This window comes from Amblyraja radiata, chromosome 16, assembly GCF_010909765.2.
Source record: "Amblyraja radiata isolate CabotCenter1 chromosome 16, sAmbRad1.1.pri, whole genome shotgun sequence".
NCBI classification, from domain to species: Eukaryota; Metazoa; Chordata; class Chondrichthyes; order Rajiformes; family Rajidae; genus Amblyraja; species Amblyraja radiata.
In genome coordinates, this window is record NC_045971.1 from 22001462 (window position 1) to 22020447 (window position 18986).

At 42.3% G+C, this 18986-nt stretch overlaps 1 protein-coding gene across 1 annotated transcript in view; it reads right to left on the reverse strand.

Annotated features, from left to right (window-relative positions):
• Positions 1-2347: 2347 nt before the first annotated feature.
• LOC116981746 (beta-1,4 N-acetylgalactosaminyltransferase 2-like) overlaps positions 2348-18986 on the reverse strand; it is a 39671-nt gene continuing 23032 nt past the window's right edge. Inside the window, exons 4-11 of the mRNA XM_033034797.1 lie at positions 16134-16240; positions 15996-16033; positions 15688-15868; positions 10256-10342; positions 9824-10011; positions 5989-6171; positions 3739-3961; positions 2348-2562 (exon numbers count right to left, since the gene is read on the reverse strand). Coding sequence (XP_032890688.1) covers positions 2348-2562; positions 3739-3961; positions 5989-6171; positions 9824-10011; positions 10256-10342; positions 15688-15868; positions 15996-16033; positions 16134-16240 — 1222 coding nt within the window. The remainder of the gene's footprint in view (positions 2563-3738; positions 3962-5988; positions 6172-9823; positions 10012-10255; positions 10343-15687; positions 15869-15995; positions 16034-16133; positions 16241-18986) is intronic.

Sequence of the window (18986 nt, forward strand, 5' to 3'; positions counted from 1 at the left end):
TATTCCAGTGTCTTTTAGGGAAAGCTAACTTTAAATAACGGTTTAAGCAGATATTGTAAGGCACCTTGATTAATTCTGTGTCATGGCTTGCATTTACAAAGTTTTTATAGGATGCAAAAATTACATTTTAACATTCTTATTCAATGATTGAATATGATCAAATTATGCAACCATACAATTGAACAGGTTATAAAGATAATTACATGCATAAAATAACATTGCAGTTCAAAATGTTTGGAGTAATATCGAAAACCCCTCCAAAAAAGACTGATTATTCCATCATTGATTATCAACACAGAAACATAGAACATTGGTGCAGTAGTAGGCCATTTGGCCCTTCGAGCCAGGCCTCCATTCATAGAAACATAGAAAATAGGTGGAGGAGGAGACTATTTGGCCCTTCGAGCCAGCACCGCCATTCATTGTGATCATGGCTGATCATCCTAAATCAGTAACCCGTGCCTGTCTTCTCCCCATATCCCTTGATTCTGCCAGCCCTGGAGATCTCTCTCTTTTAAGTTTGTCAAGTGAATTGGCCTCCACTGCCTTCTGTGGCCGAGAATTCCACAAATTCATAACTCTCTGGGTGAAAACTTTTTCCTCATCTCAGTCCTAAATGGCCAATCGCTTGTTCTTAAACTTTGACCCCTGGTTCTGGACATGTTTCGTCCATAAAGAATGAAAGATGTGGTCAGGTCATTGTGTGAAGATTCTTCACATTTGTGAGTGTATATTGGATGCAGGTGTGTAAACTTGTTATGGCCCTGTCCCATGGTGCGAGTTCATTCCAAGAGCTCTCCCGAGTTTAAAAAAAATCAGACTCGTGGTAAGCACGGAGAATGAACGTAGCCGGTACATCGGAGCTCGGGACATCTCTTAGCGCTAATGGCAGGTACTCGGGAAGACTCGCTAACGGCAGGTAAGCACGGGAAGACTCGTGAAGATTTTTCAACATGATGAAAAATGTCCACGAGAGCCCCGAGTACCGACGAGTGGCCATTACCGTAAATCTCCGAGTTCGAACCAGGGCAAACTCGGGAGAACTCTTGGAATGAACTCGTACCGTGGGACAGGGGTTTTACTTTTCAGAATCACTGCAAGATTATTGCACAGGAGAAGACCATTTGGCCCTTTAAATCTTTGATATCTGCGCATTCTCTTATATCTTCCCCAAGGCAGGTAATTTTCTTTTGTACTGATCCAATTTCCATTTGATTCACAATCAGATTTACCAGGACCATGTACAGCTCCCAAACCCTGCAGTCTATTCCAGGTCCTAACTACTCATAGTATCATAAAGCTTTTTCTTGGATCGCTAGTTTCAGAATTTGGATCAGTGAATGGGTTGCAAATTGGAATTGCTGATCTCCCATTAGATTTCCTGTAAGTTAGCCCTTGCGTTGGCATCAAAGTCTCTGAGGGTTTATCTTGGTTAACGTTTACGTAATTCATGTTAATAGTTGTGAGAGCAGGCTATGCTCAGTAAAGTCGCCATACAAGAAAACATTCACGAGTTACATTCATCTTCAGCCATCTTTGGAATAACTGGCAAATAGAAGCAGATTTGGGATTGATTAGGTAAGGAACTTGGAATCAGCTGTGTTGCTCTTTGCTGGATCCTAACTTAAAAATGGACAACCTATGACAGAAAGATTCAAAGCTTGGCTGATTTTGTCGTGTTAAAGTTTGAAACTCTTATCAAAAACAGAATATATTATCGAGTATGCATTGACAACCAACTGGTGAAATATATACAAAAGACTTGGAGAGAGGGGGTGGCCAAAAATCATGTGTATTTAAATTGCAATTGCTTGCAATGTAGGAAGAATTTGGAAAACAGTAGATCAATATAAACTACTTTCCTTTGGTCAATGAATCAGAGTAAGATTGCCTGATGAAATTCCAAAGATTCATCTTTCTGACATTCATGTGGGGTAAGCTACCTTCACATTGGAGTGAACCATGGGTTTCACTTTCTGATTAATACTCCACAAGCTTAAATAAAAACTCCTTGCAATGGTAACATGCTTGTTGTGTAATGGCATATGTGATGGTGAGGGAAGACCTCAGCAGGCCACGTATGCAACTAGTGAACGGAACTAATAAAAGTTTGATGGTACTTAAATTTTAACCTTAAAATGAAATCTAATCTGTAGCTGGAGAAAAAAAATATAGTCAGCTAAAAGAATCACAACCAATTTTAAAACATTTATTTTGAGACATATAAACTAATTGTAAGTGTGTCCATTATTTTATCAAGAGTTCATTCTTATTTAGAAATAAAATTCATTAGTTCAAGCAACATTAACAGGTGCAGCACTTTACATGTCAAATACAATTGAGTCCCTCAGACTTTCATCCGGGTGTAACATTTAAGGCGATTTTTGAAAGAGGTCGTATCCAAACGGGATTGCAATTTGGTTCTGTCGAAACGCCTAAAGGTAGCATATTTATTTTCAACTTCATTCTGCGCTTTATTTCCTGCTCCTTTCTTCTGATGGCCAACTTTGACATTTGTGCAATATCCTACAAGCAAACTTCCAATGCCGTCAATGAAAAATTCTAGGAATGACATGAAAAATATTTTTGTTGATCAATATTGCAATAGAAAAAACTGACTTTGAAGACAATTCCTTTTCATATTCTACTTTATTCCAAACTATAACTGTAGAATATCTAATATGCTTAATATGGTTGTTGATCTTACACAAGGATGTACAGTAATACAGAATGCCACAATGGCCTATGGCATTTTTTTTCACTTCATCAACATAAACAACCTCCATTTTGGAGACAGACTAATCAGTATTTGTGTTTGCCATGTTTTGGTGTGCGTGCTTTCTCCCGATTGATTCAAATAGTATTTACAATCCGATTCTGCATAAAAGCTATGTGTGATTCTTACTGTACTCTTAATGATAGCAAATAAATGTGATGTGTTCATTCAAATTAGACCATATACCATATAACCAACACTAAATATTTCTGACTGCTGGATGCAACGTCACCGATTAAAACCAAGGCTTTTACATTGTGGAGGTCTGTGCCAATACTGTGTCATGGCACTTCTAAAAGTTAGAATGTCATTATCTTGCTTTCTGATCGTGAGACCCGTGTGTCTATTACAGGTGCATCTGTGTATCCCCAAAAAAGCGCTGCATAAAACTCATGAGTTACTCAAGCATTTTCTGTCTTATCCACTGATTATAGCAGTTGATTTCTAAGGTGGGGGCGGTTGCCAATGACAAGAGCTTAAGCACATCAGTGTAACTCTTTAGGATTTATAAAAATAAGACAGTTCCCTTTTAAACACCTGGTAGCTCTCAATAACTATTGCGCTGTAACATATTACTAACTAGATGTTTTGTTAAGAAACAAAGAAGTCTTCTTTTGTTAATTTGTAAAATATATTAATTAATTCTTTTTATAACAAAAAACTACTGAAAACAAAATTAATAATTAAAATCCCAAATTATGATTTGAAAGGTCAGGATTGACCCCGGGGCTCTGGCAATGTGAGGCAGCAGTTCTACCAGCTGCACCATTGTGCTGTCCTTGTCTGGTGTAAAGTCAATAGTTCTGTGGGGATCGGGTAATATTAAATGAAACATGTCTTCTACTTCATTCACCATTCTTCTTGAAAATTTGAATAATTTTCAATAACTATCCATGTAGATAATGAAAACATGGCTAGTCCTGTCAGAATTACAAGTGTGAACATACAGTGATAGAAATTACCTGTATGAGCTATTCTTGCAAATCGAGGATCAAACCCAACACTCCGTACTTTTTCTGTCCTGGCCAGGAAAAAGTTCACCACAACGCTGGTAACCACACAGCCTGGAAATCCATCCAGGGGGTGAAAAGAACCGTGCTGGGAAAACACACAGTCCCCTTCATCATCTCCTTCTTCGTACCAAAGCTTGAGCGTGAACACCCGCTGATCCACAGAAGCACCAACCTGTGGGAAATAAGATTTGTTTTGGCTGATATGTTGGATTTAAATGTATTAAAAAAATATCTTGGATATAACAGTGTGTAATTTGATAATTAGTGAAGTTGCTTATCCATTTTAAATAAATCAACATTTCCCTTAATATATCACATATAATAGTTTACCATAAATGATTTTAGCAAAACACATTTAAATAGTAAAATAAAATATTGCACTAATATAGTTATGTATGGGGTTGTGATGAGACAGAACCTGAAATGTTGCCAACAGGTCTGTTCTTTATACGTAAAGGCATGTGTACAATACAAGCAGTTCAAAAGTGGTTCATCCTCTTGAATTCTGGGGTGGAGCAGTTGCCATTGAGAGATTAAGCACATTAGAGCCAAATTCTTTATGATTTATGAGAATAAGGCAATTCCCAGTAAACATCTGTAAACAACAGCAGTCTTGACCTACTATCTACCCCATTGGTTCGGAAATTTGAGCGCCCTGGAGAGGAAAAGACTACAAAAAGTAGTAAACACTGCCCAGTCCATCATCGGCTCTGACCTTCCTTCCATCGAGGGGATTTATCGCAGTCGCTGCCTCAAAAAGGCTGGCAGTATCATCAAAGACCCACACCATCCTGGCCACACACTCATCTCCCTGCTACCTTCAGGTAGAAGGTACAGGAGCCTGAAGACTGCAACAACCAGGTTCAGGAATAGCTACTTCCCCTCAGCCATCAGGCTATTAAACCTGGCTCGGACAAAACTCTGATTATTAGCAACCACTTTCTGTTATTTGCACTACCAGTTTATTTATTCATGGGTGTATATATTTATATCATGGTATATGGACACATCTATCTGTTTTGTAGTAAATGCTTACTATTTTTCTGTGTGCTTAAGCAAAGCAAGAATTTCATTGTCCTATACAGGGACACATGACAATAAACTCACTTGAACTTGAACTTGAGATGCTCAGACTATCTTCAATCACTAAACTGGATCTTGCATTAAATGTTATCCCTTTATCCTGTACCTGTGCACTGTGGATGGCTTGATTGTAATCACGTATAGACTTTCCACTGACCTGATAGCACGCAACAAAAAAGCTTTTCACTGTATCTCGGTACACGTGAAGATAAACTAAACTTATCTAACTAAATAACTAGTGGTACACAGTCACCATTGCACTGAAGCATTAGACTAGAGGTTTTTGAACCAATGATATAATGAGTGAGCAGAGATTACCATTGAATGAGTGATGGTCTTGCCACAGATCAGCAATAATAATGGTCATAAATTAGAAATAAATCAAATTGATTTATTTTGTTCATTTTGAAAAATCATCAATCAACATCAATTATTGCTTGTATATTACGACAAGATAGTCATTTATTATTAGGAATTCCTTATAACAATGTCATAATTTAAATGAGCAATCACAAGTACAGACGATATTGCCAAAAATGTTTTTAATTGTCCCTCTGCAAAGACCAACCCATCCTCTACAACTTGTATGATTTCTTTTTGTGTGTGTTGAGATAAAGCAATAGCAGATTTTGGCAAACATTGCAGAGTTCAATAGAATGCATTATTCTATTAGTGACTTAATGTCACAACTTATTAAGGTATGCTGTACACACTCGTTAAATTTTATTTGGTCTTCACAGCGGCAACTCACTGATTTATGTGGTTTCTGGTACAGATGAAGCGGGCATCTGACATGCTGGCATTGCTCCTCAATGTAGAAAGTTTAGAGACACAGCACGGAAACAGGCCCTCCAGCCCACCGAGTCAACGCTGACCAGCGATCCCCAATACACTTGCACTATCCTACCCACTCGGGATCATTTACAAATTTTACCGAAGTAAATTAACCGGTACATCTTTGGAGTGTGGGAGGAAACCCACATGCGGATTTGGGTCAGGTGGAGAATGTACAAACTCCGTACAGACAGAACCCGTAGTCAGGATCGAACCCGGGTCGCTGGCACCATGCCACCCTAAGGTAGTTTAGAGAACATGGTAACAAAAATAGTTTCTCACTTCTTCCCCTTTCGCACACTGTTGGAAAAAGTGGCCCCTTACCAGATCCAAGTTTGTCTTCTCCAATACTTCTACCAGTTTTTCCAGTTTTGTTTCTTGTGTAAATTCAAAGTCCTCATCCACCCAAAGAAGGTATTTAGTTGTAACCTGAGATACTGCTAAATTTCTTCCAGCAAACCATCCCTGTGTATGGGAATGGAGGAAAAAACAGATACCGGTAACTAAACGTTCATAATTATATTTCTCTGACCGATGTTATTATTAAGCAAATGGGAGTATTCTATTTGAAATCATATTAATGATTTTATTGAACAGTAATTATAGTGTTCAATTGTTTTTTTTATTATCTTTTGAGTGTTTTCTGCTAATTGATTTATCCTCTGTTTTTGTTAAAATTAGCAAAGGATGTTTTGATATTTCTGAAAGACTTATCCCTCAATTGTTCTTATACAGTATGTAACAAAAATGGAAACTGTAAACTGAAAAGGACTATTTTAACAGTGATTGGGAAGGGAAGTCATTTTATTATCACCAATCATATAACCAAGACTATTGTAAAAAAAAACAACCATCCCTCGATTAAAATGTGAATACTATTGTTGGCCAATGTAAACTAGAAATAATTATATGGGTCAGAATATGTAGGAAAAATAGGTGCAGGAGGAGGCCATTGGGCCATTCGTGCCATCACCTCCCCATTTCGTAATCTGACACCATTCTGATAATAATCTGCCTTCCTGTTATTGCCATCAAAATGGATAACCTCACATTTATCCACATTATACTTCATCTGCCATGCATTGGCTCACTCACCCAACCTTTCCAAGTCACCCTGCAGCCTCATAGCATAGCACCCTGCATCCTCATCACAGCTCACACTGCCACTCAGTTTTGTTTCATCTGCAGACTTGGAGACGTCACATTTAATTCCTTCATCTAAACCGTTAATATATATTGTAAATGACTGGGGTCCCACCACTGAACCATGCGGCACCTCACTAGTCACTGCCAGCCATTCTGAAAAGGACCTGTTAGCTCCTACTCTTTGCTTCCTGTCTGCCACCCTGTTCTCTATCCATGTCAATACCCTACCGCCAATACCATATGCTCTAATGTTGCACACTAATCTCTTGTGTGGGACCTTGTCTTAGGCTTCTTGAAAGTCCCATTACACCATATCCACTGGCACTCTCCTATCCATTCTTATTACATCCACAAAAAATTCCAGAAGATTAGTCAAGCATGATTTCCCCTTCATAAATCCGCTGACTTTGACTGATCCTGTCACTGCTTTCCAAATGCGCTGCTATAACATCTTTAACAATCGACTCAAGCATCTTCCCCACTACCGATGTAACAGGGCTGCCAACTCTCACGCTTTGAGCGTGAGAATCACGCCCTCAAGCAAACTCTCACGCCCTCACGCTGATCAGAAATTTCTCACGCTCTGTGGTGAGAAATTCTGTGATCAACGAAAATTTCAAAACTCGGATAAACTGCATGGGCCGCGGGTGTTGGAGATCCGGGGCTGAGGGAGGGATGGGAGCAGAACCAGCGACGGGAACAGATGCGGGGAGCCGGGACTGGAGAGTGTTTGCCAGGGCTGATGAGTCGCTCGCTGCAGCTCTGGCCATGGAGCACTCCGGACAGTGCGAGTCCCGGGCTGTCGAAGGCGGCGGAAGCATTGCGCCGCTGCCACTGCTGCGAGAGTCTCTGTGCCGAAGGGACAGATTCTCAAAGGGAGGTGGAGAGAGAGAGAGAGGGGAAGGAGACAGGGAGACAGTGGGGAGAGAGAGGGGGAGAGAGAGAGGGGGAGAGAGAGAGGGGGCTAGAGAGAGGGGGGAGAGCAGAGAGGGGAGACAGAGGGGGTGTGAATGGAGAGGGAGAGGAGAGGGGAGGGAGGGGAGAGAGGTGGGGGAGAGAGGTGGGAGAGGGGGGGAGGGGGGGAAGAAGGGGAAGAGGGGGTGGAGAGGGTAGGAGAGAGGGAAGAGAGAGGGGTGGTAAAAGAGGGGAAGAGGGAGAGGGAAAGAGAGAAACGGGGGAAAGAGAGAGATGGGGGGGGGGGGCAAAGAGAAAGAGGAGATAAAGACAGAGAGGGGAGAGAGCCAGGGGGAGAGAGAGATGAGGGAGAGGGGGAAGAGAGAGAGGTGAGAGTGTGGAGATGGAGAGGGGGAGAGAGAGGGGGGGGAGAGGGGGAAGCGAGGGGGAGAGAGAGGGGGAGAGAGAGAAGGGGGAGAGAGAAGAAAGAGGGGACTAGAGAGAGGGGGGAGAGTGAGGTGGTAGGGAGGGAGGGGAAGAGAGAGAGGGAGAGAGAGGAGAGGGGGGGGAGAGAGGAGGAGAGAGAAGAGAGGGAAGGGGAGAGAGTAAGAGGGGGAGAAAGGGGAGAGAGAGAGGGGAAAGAGAGGGGGAGGCGAGAGATAGAGGGGGAAAGAGAGGGGTTGAGAGGACAGAGAGCGGAAGAGAGGGGGGAGAGAGAGAGAGTCTCTGTGCCGAATTCGCCCAGGTGACCGGCATGGATCAGGCTGCGGCTCGCTGCATCCTGGAGGACAACCAGTGACTGCTGGAAGTAAGTACCAAGCACTGGGTAGAAACGGTGGAAGATAGTGGACTTCAAATGGGGATGGTTGGTGAAAGCATCCTGCTTACCTGCTAGATTTTCACTTACTGTAACTGCAGGAAAAATGTTCCCGATGTTGGGGGCGTTCAGAACCATGGGTCACAGTTTAAGAATAAAGAGGGGGCCAGTTAGGACTGAGATGAGAACAAACTTTCTTCACGCAGAGAGTTGTGAATCTGTGGAATTCTCTGCCACAGAATGCAGTGCAGGCCAATTCACTGGATGTTTTCAAGAGAGTTTTCATTTAGTTCTTGGGGCTAACAACATCAAGGGATATGGGGGAAAAACAGGAAAGAGGTACTGATTTTAGATGAATAGCCATGATCATATTGAATGGCAGTGCTGGCTCGAAGGGCCGATGGCCTATTCCTGCACCTATTTTCTATGTTTCTATGCTTGAGTATATGGCAATAAAACTTGATCACTTGATTTGAAGCATTCATGCACGGTGGAGGTATAATGTAGTCATAGAGTGATACAGTGTGAAAACAGGCCCTTCGGCGCAACTTGCCCACACCCGCCAACATGTCCCAGCTACGCTACCTGCTTTTGGTCCATACCTCCAAACTTGTCCTATCCATGTATCAGTCTAACTTTTTCTAAATGCTGGGATGGTCCCTGCCTCAACTACCTCCTCTGGAAGCTTGTTCCATACACCCATCACCCTTTGTGTGGATAATGTTACCACTTAAAAAGTTACCTCTTAAAAATACTTAATACAAAAAACATTGAAATCATACTTCTACAGTGCACTAAAACATGATTTGAATACATCAAATTTCAAAACGTTTCTGGGAGGGGGGACACCCTTCTTCCACACCCTCTCTCCACTCCCTCACCGGGTACCCCCAAGGCCAGTGATCAGTGCTCGCACAGCTCCCCCCTTTCAAAAACGTTCCAATCCAATTTAAAGCATATATATTGCATTCAAGTATAAGTTAAAAGACTCGCTACAGTATGCACCATATTGCACAATTTCAAGCTGAAAAATGCAAACGTTCCATACCAAAGGGAGGGGGACAATACTTGGTCCACTAGTATTTCTGGTACATTGTTCGTGTCTTAGCGAAGACAGAACCAAAGTACTTGGTTAACTGTTCTCTCATTTCCTTGTTTCCCTTTGTGAAGTCACCTGTCTCTGATTATAAGGCACCTACATTCGCCTTTTAAGTTAAATTTTCAGTATTTTAAATAGAAAAGAAAAAAGTGTTACTATACCTTTGCAAATGGCATTATGTATTGCAGGATGTATGGTCCTTCAATCTTTTCCGTAACATCAGTATCATCTGCAATGATTATCATAATTTTTGGGTAAAATTTTCGAATACTACTTATTAAAATCCGAAGCTTATGATATCTGAAGAATGTCTTTGTCACTATTGTCACCAAGGAGTCAATGCTATTATCTGGAATAAGGATTAAAAAATGAAATTAATTGCAGCAATAAATTCCATTCTATAAATTGATTAATTTCTGCCTCAAAAATAAATTGAATTTAGAAATTCAACCATATAATTACAATTATTCAAATTTATTGCATCTGTTTTATCTACTGTTAACACAAATTATGGATTGCCTTAACAATAAGATATTCTCTACTGATTAATGTAATCTAAATTCTACATTAAAAAAATCTTCATAAAATGGTACCTGGTCCAGGGTCAAATAATCGAATCATTGGGGGCACTCTGATGAGGATTGCAAATTCAGCAGTATATTCTTCAAACTGAAAAGAAACTTTTACAAAACGATAATGTTTAGTAATTATAGGCAGTGGGTTAAATGCACTTGCACAACAAATTTACTAAAGATAAAAATTGTTGATTGCTTAAAAAAAACAAAGCAAAGAGCATTCATTTAATGGGATAATGACAGTAATGAAAAAACATTTATTTTAAATAAATATTTAAATAAACCTTAATGAATCAGAGTAAATTTATTTAAAAATGATTCACCTAAGATTCAAAGAAGTAGTTACAAAAGAATACATTTTTCTGCACCCTGTTGAAATGAATTATTTTTTTAAATGGATAAGGTTATTGAAGAGCAGTGCTTTTTTTGCTACGGTATGTCCAATGTAGTGTGGTGGCATCTCTGGAAAGTTAAAAACTAGATTTTTTTTTAAAGTGATGTATAATTGTTAACGTGTTGATTTTACAGTCTTTAGTTATTACTTTATTAAATTAGAAGTTGATTGGTCACAAAATCAAAACAGAAGAGGGAGCACTATTGATTGAAAGGATTGTTGTCAGTCTGAAGAAGGGTCTCGACTCAAAATGTCAGCCATTCCTTCACTCCAGTGATGCTGCCTGTCTCGCTGAGTTACCCCACCATTTTGTGTCTACCTTCATTGATAAATGTTGCTTAGTTTTTCAGAATCAGAATCGCTTATTGTAATTTGAACATAAGTTCAAACAAAATTACGTTTCTGCGGTCATAACACAAACAAAAAAAAAAAAACACACAATTACACACAAACATCCATCACAGTGAATCCCCAAACACCTCCTCACTGTGATGGAAGGCAAATGTCTTATCTCTTCCCCGTTCTCTGTGCCCATTCCTCTCCCGCAGTCAAGCAACCAAACTGCTGCATCGAGCCGATAAGCCGCGCCGAGCGATGTAAGGCCCTGCTCCGGGTCGATTTAAACCCTTCGTTTCGGGCGGGCGAAGTTTTTTAGAACCCCCTCAGCGGGTGATGGTAAGTTCCTCAGCCGTTCCGTTGCGGGAGCTCTGAAAAGTGGTCTCCCAGCAGGGACCCGCGAGCTCCCGATGTTACCGTCCACAGGGCCTGCAGCCGAAGCCTTCAAGCTCCGAAGTCGGGTCGCAGCCGCCTGCCACCACAGCGCTCCGCACTCCGAAGTCGGCCAACTCCGCGAAGGTGAGTCCGCAGGCTCCGCGACTGGAGCCTCAGGTCCGGTTGGAGGCCGCCGGTTCCACGAAGTTAGGCCCAACGACAACGGAGACTTGACAAGGAAAAAGTCGGCTCCCCATGCAGGGAAGAGATTAAAAAGTTCCCCGCCCCCCCACATATACACAGCTAAAAATAATATAAAAACTAAAACCAAGACATCCACTTAACAGGACAAAAGGAAAAAAAAACACAGACGGATTGCAGAGGCCGCTGCCGACAGGCGCCGCCATCTTGCCTGATTAATTAATTTTGTAAAGAGGCATCTTTTTGTCAACAAGAAAAAAATAATGTTGTAGAGGAATATGATATCACTCTAAAAAGAGAAATTGGGCATCTCAATGCCCATTCTTTAATCTTAGTGATTATAGAACAACGTGAGATTATCCAATTTACTGCAAAATCAGGTACAGAAAGGAAGGAAATATAAGATTTAGGAATAAAACAGAAGGCTTGATACATACATTCTACATTAATGTTAGAGATGCAGATGCTGCAATCTCTAGCAAAGTGCGGGGGAGCAACTCAGCAGATCAGGCAGCATCTATGGAGGGAATGAACAGACAACGTTTCAGGTTGGGGCCCTACTTCAGATTGATGACAAGCAACATTTAGGTGTGTGTCCCTTCTTCTGTCTGAAGAAGGGTCCAGACTCAAAGTATCTCCTGTCCATTCCCTTCCCAGATGCTGCCTTCCCCGTTGAGTTCCTCCAGCACTTTGTGTTTTACTGTATGTTTACCTCACTATCTGTCTTTGCATAGCAGAAAGATACAGTAAAATACTAGACTAAGTGGGACCCGTTGGGTCCCATGTTCACACTGGAGGGTAGGTCCACCAACGCAATATTCCAATATTGGTGGCCAGTAGGGGGGGGGGGGGGTTCTGGAGCGCTAGTATGGGTGTTGTGGGATGAAGAGACTGGTTTCCAGAGGGCTAGTATGGACATTGTGGGCCAAATGGATTCTTGGGGTGGCAGCTCAGTCACTCAAGCCTGATATGCTGGCAGATCACTCGCGGATGGTAGGCTGGCAGTTGACTCAAGGCAATTCCTTGAGATTCCATTTCAAGCAGGGTGCAAGGCCATCAAATTCAAATGCAGTTTCCTACCATTTCAAGCAGGGTGCAAGGCCACTGAATTCAAGTGCAGTTTCATACCACTTCAAGCAGGGTGCAAGGCCACCGAATTCAGGTGCAGTTTCCTACCACTTCAAGCAGGGTGCTAGGTCACCAAATTCAAGTGCAGTTTCATACCACTTCAAGCAGGGTGCAAGGCCACCAAATTCAGGTGCAGTTTTCTACTACTTCAAGCAGGGTGCAAGGCCACCGAATTCAAGTGCAGTTACCTACCACTTCAAGCAGGGTGCAAGGCCACTGAATTCAAGTGCAGTTTCCTACCACTTCAAGCAGGGTGCTAGGTCACCAAATTCAAGTGCAATTTCATACCACTTCAGCAGGTGTGCAAGGCCACCAAATTCAAGCGCAGTTTCTTACCACTTCAAGCAGGATGCAAGGTCACCGAATTCAAGTGCAGTTTCATACCACTTCAAGCAGGGTGCAAGTCCACCGAATTCAAGTGCAGTTTCATGCCACTTCACGCAGGGTGCAAGGCCACCAAATTCAAGTGCAGTTTCATGCCACTTCAAGCAGTGTGCAAGGCCACCAAATTCAAGTGCAGTTTCCTACCACTTCAAGCAGTGTGCAAGGCCACCAAATTCAAGTGCAGTTTCGTACCACTTCAAGCAGGATGCAAGGCCACTAAACTCAAGTGCAGTTTCGTACCAAATTCAAGTGCAGTTTCCTACCACTTCAACCGGGGTGCAGGGCCACCAAAGTGCAGTTTCCTACCACTTTAAGCAGGGTGCAAGGCCACCAAACTCGTGCAGTTTCATGCCACTTCAAGCCGGGTGCAAGGCCACCAAATTCAAGTACAGTTTCATGCCATTTCAAGCAGTGTGCAAGGCCACCAAATTCAAGTGCAGTTTCCGACCACTTCAAGCAGGGTGCAAGGCCACCAAACTCAAGTGCAGTTTCCTACCACTTCAACCAGGGTGCAGGGCCACCAAACTCGTGCAGTTTCATGCCACTTCAAGCAGGGTGCAAGGCCACCATATTTAAGTGCAGTTTCATGCCACTTCAAGCAGGGTGCAACGCCACCAAATTCAAGTGCAGTTTCACACCAAGCAGGGTGCAAGGCCACTAAATTCAAGTGCAGTTTCATGCCATTTCTTGCAGTGTGCAAGGCCACCAAATTCTAGTACTGTTTCCGACCACTTCAAGCAGAGCGCAAGGCCACCAAATTCAAGTGCAGTTTTAAACCACTTCAAGCAGGGTGCAAGGCCACCAAATTCAAGTGCAGTTTCTTACCACTTCAAGCAGGGTGCAAGGCCACCAAATTCAAGTGCAGTTTCATACCATTTCAAGCAGGGTGCAAGGCCATGAAATTCAGTTTCATACCATTTCATGCAGGGTGCAAGGCCAGCAAATTCAAGAGCAGTTTCATACCATTTCATGCAGGGTGCAAGGTCACCACATTCAAATGCAGTTTCCTACCATTTCAAGCAGGGTGAAACCACCATAAAACAACACAAAACACCACATAAACACCACACTCACAATTCAGTAGACATTCAGTGTGTTCAGTTGATTCACAGCTCAGACAGAATCGTGATCTCTCCCTCCCCCATCTTGCAGAGACTGAGCCACACCCACACTTCTGGGTTGTATAATACCTCCTACCAAAAGGGGCATGGCCTTCATGGCGCGATTGACAGGAGAGAGATTCTCAACATTTTTTAAACACTAATAACACTTTTAATTTTCATTGATGGGAAGAATCCTCTGCACCTGATGGGTGGAGGGGGTCTGAATGAGATGGCCAAAAATCAAAGCCGTAAGTGGTAGCGTTTTATCTAAAATCAATATACAGTGCAAACAGGAAGTTGTCAAGTTACCACCACGAACAACATCCATTTGCAGTGCTTCACTTCAAACCAACCACCACCAACAACAGCCATTTGCAGTGCTTCACTTCAAACACATTAAGGGCATTCAATGTCAGTAAAACCACACTGTGCTATTCACAGCTCAGACTGAGAGACATGACCCTCTCGCTTTCCCCATCTTGCAGTGACAGACTGAGGCACTCAACGCTTCTGGGTTTTATAGTCCCTCCGGAAGGGGCGTGGCCTTCAGGAGAGAGAATTTTTCTCTCCATTTTTTAAACACTAATAACTCTTTTATTTTTCATCGATGGGAGAAATCCTCTTGTCCTGCACAGTGGAGGGAGACTCTGAGTAAGATGGCCAAAAATCACAGCCGTAAGTGGCAGCGTTTTTCTAAAATCAATATACAGAACAACAGGAAGTGGCCAAGATCAGAATTTTAGTAATATAGATGATGTTGAGATGATACAATAAACTCTCTCCAAACATCTTAGTTAGAATGGCATAGTGAACCTAAGTTAATCTTCCATTACGTTTTCAGTAGTCTTTTGCTATAGAAAGCACAGTGGTGTCGTTGGAAGAGCCAGAGCCCGGGTTCGAGTATGGACGCTGTCAGTGTGGAGTTTGCACTTTCTCTTCGTGTCTGCTTGTATTTCCTCCAGGTGCTCCTTTTCCCTTCCACACCCCAAAGATGTGCGGATTTGTAGTTTGATTGACTGCTGTAAATTGCCCCTAATGTGTAGGGAGTGGATGCAAAAGTGGGACAACATAAATGTAATATGAACGGATGATCGATGGTTGATGTGGATTCAGTGGACCGAAGGGCCTGCTTCAATGCTGTCCCCAAAATCAATCGATCAATGGTGCTATCATTGTAAGTGGGGGGTTGTGACCTTGTGTGAAGAGCCAAATATCAATATTTAGTTTAAATAATTATGTAACATTTTAAATAAGCACGTGTTGCTGACATTCTAGACAGGCAGAATGGAGCTGATTGTGTTGGTTTTAACTCAATCAATCCTTTTACAAAGAGGTTTCTCTTCATTTTTTCTGAGGAAATTACCCAGGTTTTATTAGAAGTTGCTGTGATTTCTTCATTCATTTATGAAATCGGTTATTTTTTTAACTGAGCAAATTGTTTGTTTTTTTGTAGTCGGTCTTGCATCCTACTCCATCTCACCTCAACCCTGGCCTGGAATGGAATTGTCAATGTTAAGTATTGTGCTTACCTAAATCAGTAGAGAGAATTTGGTACTTTTTGCTTGTATAAGTTACATGTTTGAGGATATTATTGATGATTGCCAAACTTGGACTTCTTATTGTCAATTCTTTTTCACCCGATCCATGTACGACACCATCAGGAGTTTCAACAATTGTATTGAATACCCCTTGAGTCGCTGTCAGTTTGACCTTGGTACAAAAAGCAAATAATTCATTACCATTCAAATGTCGTCCATATACAAAGTCTTTTAGACAATTTCCCATAAACAAATAATGATTTATTTGTATCGGTAATTGGACGCATTGTTATACGTACTGTATTGCTTTCTCCCTCCATGCCATGCACAGCTAGGCCTAAGTGTTAAAAATGTAAAAGATTTAAATTTTCATGTCAAGTGGAAAAATTAACGTAATAATTAATCTGTTTATTGAAAAACAAAACCAATGTACAAACCTGGGATGAGAATAGAGTAGAGTGGCTTTACTTCAACTCCATGGGTAGGGTAGCTCAGAGGAGAATGGGGTTGTGCAATAATAACCTTCTTTGCAGGCGATTCATTTCTGTATAGAAATCGGCATTATACTAAGAACAATGCAACTTTGAAAATACTCCTTTGTTTTTGTCAAAATCATTGGCATGGATCAAAAGTCAGGTGCAAATATAGATGCAGTCACATTGAGATTATAAATAAATTCATAGGTGACCGGAGCAAAATTAGGCCATCAAGTCTTCTCCACCATTCAATCATGCCTGAAATATCTTTCCCTCTTAGCCCCATTCTCTGGCCTCCCCATAACCACAGACACACAAACTAATCAAGAATCTATTAATCTCTGCCTTAAAAATATCCATTGACCTGACTTCCACAGACTTCTGTGGCAAAGTATGTTCCTTGTGTGTGTACATACATGGCCAATAAACTTATTCATTCATTCATTCATTCATTCATTCATTCATTCATTCATAAATTCCAAAGATTCACCACCCTCTGACTAAAGAAATTCCCCTCATCTTCTTCCTATAAAGGCTGAAATGGTACAAAAAAAAGTGGTGGGGAATAAATATTTCATCCTAATCTCACAAAAATAAATGTTCTAACCATCAACCTCTTAATTAGTGTCCTTACTCCTTTTCTTAAGAGGAGTCATCCACTAACGGCACAAGCAATGGAATGACCAATTATGTGCAGATCAGTGGACTAATTGGCCATTGTAAATTGCCATTCATCTGAGCAGTTGGAAGGAGAAACAGGGGCAGAGCGGATAGGCATGCACGCAGGGCCGGATTTACGTATAGAAACATAGAAACATAGAAATTAGGTGCAGGAGTAGGCCATTCGGCCCTTCGAGCCTGCACCGCTATTCAATATGATCATGGCTGATCATCCAACTCAGTATCCCATCCCTGCTTTCTCTCCATATCCCATGATCCCTTTAGCCACAAGGGCCACATCTAACTCCCTCTTAAATATAGCCAATGAACTGGCCTCGACTACCCTCTGTGGCAGAGAGTTCCAGAGATTCACCACTCTCTGTGTGAAAAAAGTTCTTCTCATCTCGGTTTTAAAGGAGTTCCCCCTTATCCTTAAGCTGTGACCCCTTGTCCTGGACTTCCCCAACATCGGGAGCAATCTTCCTGCATCTAGCCATCAATCCCTTAAGAATTTTGTAAGTTTCTATAAGATCCCCTCTCAATCTCCTAAATTCTAGAGAGTATAAACCAAGTCTATCCAGTCTTTCTTCATAAGACAGTCCTGACATCCCAGGAATCAGTCTGGTGAACCTTCTCTGCACTCCCTCTATGGCAATAATGTCCTTCCTCAGATTTGGAGACCAAAACTGTACGCAATACTCCAGGTGTGGTCTCACCAAGACCCTGTACAACTGCAGTAGAACCTCCCTGCTCCTATACTCAAATCCTTTTGCTATGAAAGCTAACATACCATTCGCTTTCTTCACTGCCTGCTGCACCTGCATGCCTACTTTCAATGACTGGTGTACCATGACACCCAGGTCTCGCTGCATCTCCCCTTTTCCTAGTCAGCCACCATTTAGATAATAGTCTGCTTTCCTGTTTTTGCCACCAAAATGGATAACCTCACATTTATAACCGCTATAAGATCTTTGGTATAAACTGGACAAGCTTCAGTTTAGGGCCTCGACATCTAGGAGGCGTCCGGCCAGAGCAGGACACCTGCCGTTCAACTCTGGGCGGCCCCCCTCTCTATCTCTCTCTCTCTCGTCTCCCCCCGCTATACGTATCCAGGCCGCCGGGTCTCCGCTCTCCGCTCGCTCCTCATCCGCCGGCACGGCAGGCCGCCTTGCACATACGCATTGCTACGGCCTGCACGTCCTCCCCCTGCACATGTGCACAACCACGGCCCGCACTTCATCGGCCACCCTGCGCATGCGCACTGCCACGACAAATGGTCGGTACTGGGCACTTTCTCCCTCGCTTTGAATTGTGGGAGATTTGGCCGCCATTGCTGCCCAATCGCTGCCTCGCCGCCAGCGCTGAAAACTCCCTGGAGTAACTCTTGCTTCAGGTTTCCTGGTCCTCCATAAATATTCTAAATGCAATTTAAACTGGAGGTGGTAGAGGGCTGAACAATAAAAGCCTATTGCATTTTATCTGTTTATTTATTGTGTATATATATGGTCTGTGGTATATAAACACACTGATCTTTTATCTCCTGTTCTGTATTATGTTCACATATTCTGTTATGCTACAGCAAGCAAGAATTTCATTGTCCTATCTGGGACACATGACAATAAAATTCTCTTGACTCTTGACTTGGACTTAAGCAAAAAAGGGTTATTTGGGAAAAAAGAGGTACCTTCATTTTAGTTGCGTCTGGTTGGGTAACTATGGTAGGGTGAAGACTATTCCATGCTTTAATTGTGCGGGGGAACTTGGAGCAGCCAGCAACTCAGGATAGAAGAAATTGGGTGACGTTTCGGGTAGAGTCTGAAGAAAGGTCTCGATCTGAAACGTCACCTATTCCTTCGCTCCATAGATGCTGTCTCACCTGCTGAGTTATTCCAGCATTTTTATCTACTTTCGATTTTTCTAGCATCTGCAGTTCCTTCGGGTTTTCTCCGAGGTCTTCTGTTTCCTCCCAGACTCCAGACGTACAGCAGGCTTTGATCCTGACCACAACCGTGGAGTTTGCACCTTCACGGCAAAATTGAAAAAACGGACCTAGAAGGTTGCTGAAGGTGCTCCTCATAGTTGACCAGTGCGTCAAATCTGTTTGGAAAGGTTTGAGTTTAACCACTAAATCATGGATTTCGTTATGAAGCAAGC